We start from the raw sequence: 8,413 nt of genomic DNA, 5'->3' as shown, positions 1-8,413 counted from the left end.
AAGCTGCACTTTATCCCCACATCAGGCAGTGTTTCCAAGGTGAGTAAACACACTTTGTATGAGGCTCCAGTTCACAGCCAACTAACAGACGCACAAATACAAGATGTGCCAGGCTGTCTATTATGCTTTACTACCCTTGGCGTTCTAGTTTCAGCCACTCATTGCTCACAACCTTTCCCACACATTGAGGAGTTACAACACTTTTTGCATCAGAGCAGAACTAGTTCAAAGATTGGCCAAACCAACAAGTTTTGTAATTGCTTAAAACAGCAAATCCAAGGGCTGAGAATCTCGGCTTCGAGCATTCATTAATCAAGCCTGTTAAATAATTACCTCTTCACGGCTTCTTGTCAATTGTTCATGACGATAACTGTCCACGACACTGTTCCAAGAGCCATCCTGTGATGACATAGGGGACAAGCCTGCTTCACCTCAGCTGGTGGGAAGGACTGCAGCATGCGAGGAGTATTTAAGAGAGGAGGATTCTTCCTTGGAAGTAAATGATCACAGGAATAGTTCAAAGTAGGCAAAATCTGAACAGATAGAAGAAGCAGTGAAATCCTATCTGAACTCTTTTACAGGAAAGTAAGTGGAGTTTGTATATATAAATTTTATGCATTCTTCTAGAACTTTAAATTCCATATCTATGCACAGGTTTGATTTAGATTTATTACCATAAGCACACAATTAAATTTATTACACATTCTTTTTATTACAGAATGTGTTTTTAGAAAAGCATATTCCTTGCATTAGGAATTGTTGGGTTATGTGCTAACAGACCAAATGTTTGATCTTTGATTGCAGGCAATATCCACTGCAGCCTACAAATAATGACTCCCCAGCTGAAGACTCAACTGAACATAACCCCACGACTCATCCAGGGGGATCTGAAGAGCCTGTCTCAGGAAGTGAGATACTTCATTGAAAGCAATGCCAAGCTATGCCAACCTGCTAGAATTCATATCTGTGACGGCTCAGAGGAAGAGAACAAAAACATTCTGGATATCATGGTAGAACAAGGCATGATCAAGAAGCTGAAGAAATATGAGAATTGGTAAGTAACAGACATATGTAAAAGCAAGTCAGGGTTAGACCTGAGAGAATTGTGGTATATAATTTTCCATGAACATTTATATTTAAAAGGGCATTTCATTTCAACCATGTTCAAAACCCTTTAGTGTTTGCTTTCCATGAGCATTTGAATACTCAGGAAAAGCGCACTTTATCGTTGAATATTCACCCCATGCTGATTTAAATGGTATTATTCAATTGGAATATTCACAGTTTATAAATCATTTTTCTGTTACATAAATCATCCAATTCAGGAACAAAAAACATATCATGTGACTTGCGTAGCACCTTAAGTCTTCAAAATGCTTTGCCAACACAATGGATTAGGTTCTGATCTCACTTAGGCCTTGATCCTGCAAACACTTTCACCTGTATTCAAAGTGTTTACAGGGTCTCCGCTTTAGCCAGGAGTCGCTCTATTGATTTCTGTGTAAAACTGGCAAAACTCTCGATTTATACTGGTGTAAATCAGAATGGAGTCAAGTCTTACAATTCCTGGTGAGTTATTAACCCCATTTGACTGTTGGTGAAACTTAGGTCAAGAGAGATTAACACATAACTATACTACAGCTAAATTTCTTAAGTCATGACACTGTCAGTTCTTTCTGCAATATTTGTAGCTATTTTGTATGAGATCCTTTATCTGAATAAGCTTTGGCTGTCTGGAAAGATATCTGGACGTTATGGGCTCTGTCACCCTACCCACTATAATGCATTTTACCCTATTGCGCCTTCCCTCTAGGGAAGGATTAAATGTACTCTACTTACCACTTTTTAATGACCAAAACACAATTTCCTGATTTTTTTTTTTTTAAATAGTTGGTTGGCTCTCACTGATCCAAGAGATGTGGCAAGAATTGAAAGCAAAACAGTCATTATCACTCAGGAGCAGAGAGATACCATTCCGATCCCTAAAACTGGAACTAGCCAGCTGGGTCACTGGATGTCAGAAGAAGATTTTGAGAAAGCCTTCAATGTCAGATTCCCTGGGTGCATGAAAGGTAAAAAGAAAATTCACATGACACTTTCATAATAATAAAAACACGAGTAATAATAAATAATAATCTAAAAATACAAACACATTTGGCTAAGATTGACAAACTCTGGCACATAAAGTTAGGCCCCTAACTCATTTAATCAGGCCTTTCAGTCTCAAAGCTTTGCATACACATACGTGGTCATTCTACTACCCATTTTAAAGAAGGGCAACTAAAGCTTGGGTGACTTTCCTGAAATCAACAGAGAGTCAGCAGTAGATGGAAAATTGAGGACAGAACCCAAGAATCCTGACTCTTTGGGTCAAATTCTCTTCAATGGAATTTCACCAGTTTACACTAGCAGAGAATTTGGCCCCTTGCTCTTTCTGAGACTGCTAGAGAATTCTACCTACACAGCATAGCAGCTTTTATAATTTAAAAACACAGAAAACTACTAGTAGTTAAAAACAAAACCTTTTATTCCATAACCTGACAAAAAGGAACACTTCAAATCTATAAATATCCTCTGGAACCACCTTGCAAAAGGTGGAGAGCTTTTATGAAAGTGAGAAAATGTAAAGGGACGCATACTTTTAAATGATTATTCTAACAATTCACTGTTTTTCTTCTTGGTCACATTTCCTTCACGTGGCTCTGCTCCTACTTTGCAGGACGTACAATGTATGTCATCCCTTTTAGCATGGGGCCCATTGGGTCTCCTTTATGCAAGATTGGGATTGAGTTGACAGATTCACCGTATGTGGTGGCCAGCATGAGAATCATGACCCGGATGGGAACAGCCGTCTTGGAAGCCCTGGGGAATGGAGAGTTTGTAAAATGCCTTCATTCGGTTGGGTGCCCTTTCCCACTAAAAAGTAAGTAATGGTATTAACCATTAGCTCTGGCTAATTCTCAGACATATGTGTTGCACCTATCTTGTGTCCTTGGCACACTGAAAATGGCCAGTGAAATCAATGGGAGGTTTTGGAGTGTGCAAGAAAAGCAGAATCAAGTCCAAGGTGAAGGAATTAGGATTTAAGGCCTTTCTAGGGGGCAGATTATTCCCCAGATGCCCACTGCAGGATTTCTGAAGCATCTGGTACTGGTCAGTGTCAGACACAGGATGCTGACTAGACGAACCTTGGATCTGACCCAGTCTGGCAATTCCTATATTCATGAGTAGTGCATTGTGTTTTGCAGAACCACTAGTAAACAACTGGCCATGCAACCCAGATTTGACTCTGATTGCTCAGATTCCTGATCGCAAAGAAATCATCTCATTTGGCAGTGGTTATGGAGGAAACTCCTTGCTGGGGAAAAAGTGCTTTGCCCTCAGGATTGCCAGCAGAATTGCCAAGGAAGAGGGCTGGCTTGCTGAGCACATGCTGGTAAGAGCTGTTAAAATCAGAAGTGCATTTTTTAAAGCAATTAAACCTCAAAACAGCTCAGCGTGAATATGCCATGACTTGATACAGTACTAGTGGAATTACTGTGTGGCATGAATGTTACTGTGACGTGAGATATATATATCATACAGCCAGCTTATGTAGAAATAGGGAAGTACTTATGTTGTTGATCAATAGAAGAAAATGTAAAAACAGGAATCTAAGCAAGATTTCCATCTGCTTGTCTAGACCCTGATCCTGAATTACGTTCCATACTGGCAGACCTCAGTGCCTGTGCATATCCCATTCAGTTCAGTAAGGATACACATGGGAATACGGATCTACATGCATACAATAGCCTGCAGGATAGGGTCCATAGTTTGTAAAATTGTCTTTAATATTAAAAGCAGACCTGAAAAAAACTCCTGAAAATAGGCATTTGCTTTTTCAAATGGATTGCATTTGGCTGTGTTCATGCCCTTCCTGTGTTCACTTTCCACTCTCATTTGAGCAATCAAGTTTCACTGAAATGGTCCTGCAAAGTGAATTTCCTAGTTTATGCACTTGAGTATTCACGGCAAGGACATTTTACATTCATTCACACACTATTTATGCCAGGTTGACCCACTCAGGGAACTGAAAAATACCACATGGCTTACCTGATCATCCATCACAGCTCAGCAACACAAAAATATTCAAAGTCTGAATATTTTTAATCTATAAAGTAAAGTAAATTGATCTCCCTCACACTCACTCTCCTCCCTCCCCTTCTCCTCTTCTTAACCTCCCACTCTCCGCTGGCTCTTTCACTTCACAATAAAAGTATGAGCTAGTCATTCCTATCATAAAAAACAAAAATCCCACCTTTGACCCCACTTGCCACTCCAACTACTGCCCCATCTCCCTTTCCCCTTCATCTCTAAGCTCATTGGGTGCACTATGTAACACAATAATAATAAAGTTTGAGTAAATGTGTGAATAAATTTGAAAAACCCGCAATCTGCTCACATGTATTCCATGAGGGGACACTGTCAAATAAAATTCTATCTGCAGCAAATCCAGCATGTTTTATTATTACCATTTACTGGTAATAACACAAGTGCAGGAAAAAATAAGCATATTAAACAGAGACATTTATTTTTCAATAGATCCTGGGTATCACAAACCCAGAAGGTCAGAAGAAGTACTTTACTGCAGCATTCCCCAGTGCATGTGGAAAAACTAACTTGGCTATGATGAACCCAACTCTGCCAGGATGGAAAATTGAGTGTGTTGGGGATGATATTGCCTGGATGAAATTTGATGAGCAAGGTAACTCTTCCTACTTTGAGGCTAAATTGCTCTAGAGACCAGTTCTGCTCTCATCAAAGTCCGTGATCACTTCCCTCTGACTTTGATGGCAGCAGGATCTGGATCCTGCTCTGCCGAGAGCTCAAATGGTGAGTTGGGTTTGTATCATTGTTTGGTATCTCTCTTAAATTCCAGGTAATTTAAGGGCAATCAATCCAGAAAATGGATTTTTTGGAGTTGCTCCTGGGACATCAGTAAAAACAAACCCCAATGCTATCAAGACCATACACAAGAACACCATCTTCACGAATGTAGCAGAAACCAGCGATGGAGGCATATACTGGGAAGGCATTGATGAACCACTTGCACCAGGAGTGACACTGACTTCATGGAAGAACAAGAAGTGGACTCCAGGGAATGGTAACTCTGCATGTTCGGGGGACTTTTTAAATTTCTCACCACATTTCACGTTAACTCTGCAATCATGAAATATTTTGGTCTGTACAGGGGAGACTTGCGCCCATCCCAATTCTCGATTCTGCACCCCTGCCAGCCAGTGCCCAATCATTGACCCTGCCTGGGAATCTCCAGAAGGAGTGCCGATTGAGGGCATAATATTTGGAGGCCGTAGACCTGCTGGTAAGAGCTGCAATAATGTGTATCAAGACCAAAGCCCTAGCCACTGTATGTCTAAAACTGTGCAGGCAACAGTTGGGTTTAAATATGATTTTTGCTACTGTGGTGTCCCTGAGCAGTGAGAGCAGCAAAATAACTAGGTTAGTAAACCACATTTTAAGAAGCGGCCTATGATTTTGGGGGGCCCAACACCTTATAATTATCTGTATTATGTTAATACCTAGGGGCCCCAACAAAGATCAGGGCCCCATTGTGCTAGGCATGGCACAGATAGTTAGTAAGATACAGTCCATGCCTCAGAGCCTGGGCTTACAGTGTAGATAGCCCAGACTGAGAAAGGGTGGGAGAAATGAAGTATTATTCCTAATTTATAGATAAGGCTGCCTACTGGACCAAGTTCAATTCAAAATCTGGCAAGAAGAGCAAGAGATGCCCACATTATGACTTTTAGCCCTGTGGCTAGAGCACTCACCTGGGAGGTAGAACACCCAGGTTTGACTCCCTCCTCTGCTTGATTAGGAAAAGCGATTTGCGTCAGGGTCTCCCACCTCTGAAGGGATCACTCTAAGCACTGAGCTATGGGATATTCTAGGGTGGCACTTCCTCAAGCTCTCCAACTGAAGTTATTCAGTTTGGAAAGCTAACTAAAAAGTGATTGGAGTAGGGGGACTGGATCCTAGATCTCCTACCTTTTAGGTGGGTGTCATAACCACCAGACTACAGTATCAGTCTCCCTTTCTCTCTCTCTCTCTCTTGCTCACCGACTCAGAGTATTTATACACAGTGGAACAGCTTCAAATACTTAAAGATTCATTGGGCCTGAGAGAAAGACAGAATTCTGCCCTAAATTATTTTCCAATAAGAGAGAGGAGGAAAATGAACTGAATTATATAACAGGAAAAAGAGGGACTGAATTCTATGGTAACGTGCATACTGCAGTACCTCAGGTAGCTAAAGCTGTTATAGCAAAGACTTTTGGACCTTTAATTAGTGAAGCTATTTTGTTCTCTACAGGTGTGCCTCTAGTATATGAGGCCCTTAGCTGGCAGCATGGTGTATTTATAGGAGCAGCTATGAGATCTGAAGCAACAGCAGCTGCTGAGCACAAAGGTAAATCAAAATCTAATTTGCCTTTCCATATTAAAAGTAGTTCTTTCTGGATACCCAACATTGATCACCTGTAAATTACTATACATTAAAGTCTGCTTCTTGGGAGTTAATTTTGTGAATTGTGAAGTTTTCAAAATACAAAATATTCTGCTTGGAGCTAAAAAAAAAAATTCTAACCTAAAATTCAACACACAACAAAACAATTCCATGTGGGTAATATGGAGCAAAGACAGAGTGTGACCAACAGGATGCCAGAGTCTGAGTTGAAAGACTTGATACTGAGGCATTGTGTGATCTTGGACAAGTCACTGAAATCTTCTCTTTTGCTACAGAGCACATGTTGCATGGGCAATGCAAGCTAGTTTTGGGATGCCCAACTTCAGACACTCAGCGATGAATTTTCAGACCATCTTCACCATCTATTTACTTAAACTGGAGTTGACCATGCTTAGTGCCTCTGCAATTCAGGCTCTGAATCAATTTTTGCCTCAGTTTCCCCATTTGTAGATTGGAGATAATGCTTAACCAGATTCTTAAAGCTCTTCTTGCTGACAGGTTAAAATGTTGTATGAGTCCTAAATATTTTCTTACTTTCCACGTACATTCTTTTAACAGGAAAAATCATTATGCATGACCCCTTTGCCATGAGGCCTTTCTTTGGCTACAACTTTGGCAAATATCTTTCCCACTGGCTTAGCATGGCACATCGCCCAGCTGCAAAACTGCCCAAGATCTTCCATGTGAACTGGTTCCGAAAAGACAAGCAAGGAAAATTCCTGTGGCCTGGTTATGGGGAGAACTCCCGTGTGCTGGAATGGATGTTCAACAGAATCCGTGAAGAGGCTGATGCCAAACGAACTGCTATAGGTTACATCCCTGCTGACACAGCCTTGAACCTGAAAGGCCTAGAAGGCATTGACATGACAGAACTATTTGATATCTCCAAAGAGTTCTGGGAAAAAGAGGTAATGGAAATCAAGAAATATTTTGAAGAGCAAGTTAATGCTGACCTTCCTTATGAAATAGAAAGAGAAGTTCTTGCACTGGAGCAAAGGATAAAACAGCTGTAACTGATCAAAACAGTTCTGAGTCCACACATAATGAAGATGACAAGGACACTTTACTGGAAGCACACTAATACATTGATAGGTAGGGGGGCAATGCTGAAAAATATAAAAATTTTCATTCTAAAAAGGAAAATCAAGGTTGTTAGTCAGCTGGAACTCCTGGACATGCCAGAGGTAACTTCCAGCCCATGGGTTTAGGATTATATGTGCAGATGACCCTTAAGACATCTGAATGATCATTTGTATGCATAATTACTATAATTCTGCACGCAATCACGTGTACAGATTACTTGGATACATTTTTGCATGTGCAATTCTGAAAACACAGACTCCAATGTTTTCGAGAATGCCTGTTTCTGTTATAATGAGCATTAAAGACCCAGATGAATTTGTTTTTACCGTAGTGATGTCAGTTACAATAAAGAAAAAAACCCTGTAAGCTGTATATATGTATTATCTAGCTATATTTTCTATCTTTAAAAATATTTGGAAAGATTACTTACCAGAGTGAAAGATTATTTTGTATTACAAATGCATTTTTAAAATATTTTTATTTTATGTCTCATATTTCGGTGGTTTCCAGATGTTTTGCACAGCCTGTTCTTTAAATCAGTGAAATAAACTTTTTTTTACAGAATATTCTCTCATTTCTTGTATTCTCACTGTCCAGAAAACTGCATGCAAATGTCCTGGGCCTCCAATCATTCTCACTGCGAGGAGGGGTTGTGTTCATGGGAGAAAACTAATCACTAAATAAGTCAGTTTTCCACCCATTACTGAAATATACTTAAAGTCAGAGAACTCCAAGCAATAAGTGGCTTCTGGGAAAGTTTTTTCCTAATCTCCATGACTTAGAGGTTGGTTCATGTGCTTAAGT

At 40.1% G+C, this 8,413-nt stretch overlaps 1 protein-coding gene across 1 annotated transcript; it reads left to right on the top strand.

Moving 5' to 3' along the window:
* The first annotated feature begins 206 nt into the window (after positions 1-206).
* Positions 207-8,128, top strand: PCK1 (phosphoenolpyruvate carboxykinase 1). The gene is made up of 10 exons (XM_032782587.1): positions 207-585; positions 805-1,054; positions 1,891-2,072; positions 2,720-2,923; positions 3,249-3,436; positions 4,582-4,744; positions 4,919-5,143; positions 5,231-5,362; positions 6,374-6,469; positions 7,085-8,128. The coding sequence occupies exons 2-10, from the start codon at positions 831-833 to the stop codon at positions 7,537-7,539; spliced, it is 1,869 nt and encodes a 622-aa protein (XP_032638478.1). The 5' UTR covers positions 207-585; positions 805-830; the 3' UTR covers positions 7,540-8,128.
* Positions 8,129-8,413: the final 285 nt, after the last annotated feature.

Source organism: Chelonoidis abingdonii, chromosome 14, assembly GCF_003597395.2.
Source record: "Chelonoidis abingdonii isolate Lonesome George chromosome 14, CheloAbing_2.0, whole genome shotgun sequence".
Lineage (NCBI taxonomy): Eukaryota > Metazoa > Chordata > Testudines > Testudinidae > Chelonoidis > Chelonoidis abingdonii.
The sequence above is the reverse complement of the archived record's forward strand: the minus strand, read 5'-3'. Positions and strand labels throughout refer to the sequence as shown.

Bases quoted from the DNA above. Each gene is read 5' to 3' on its own strand.
- PCK1 (XM_032782587.1), top strand. From the start codon at position 831: ATGACTCCCCAGCTGAAGACTCAACTGAACATAACCCCACGACTCATC. The intron at 2,924-3,248 runs GTAAGTAATGGT...TGTGTTTTGCAG, and splicing joins GTGCCCTTTCCCACTAAAAA to AACCACTAGTAAACAACTGG. The intron at 5,144-5,230 runs GTAACTCTGCAT...TGGTCTGTACAG, and splicing joins GAAGTGGACTCCAGGGAATG to GGGAGACTTGCGCCCATCCC.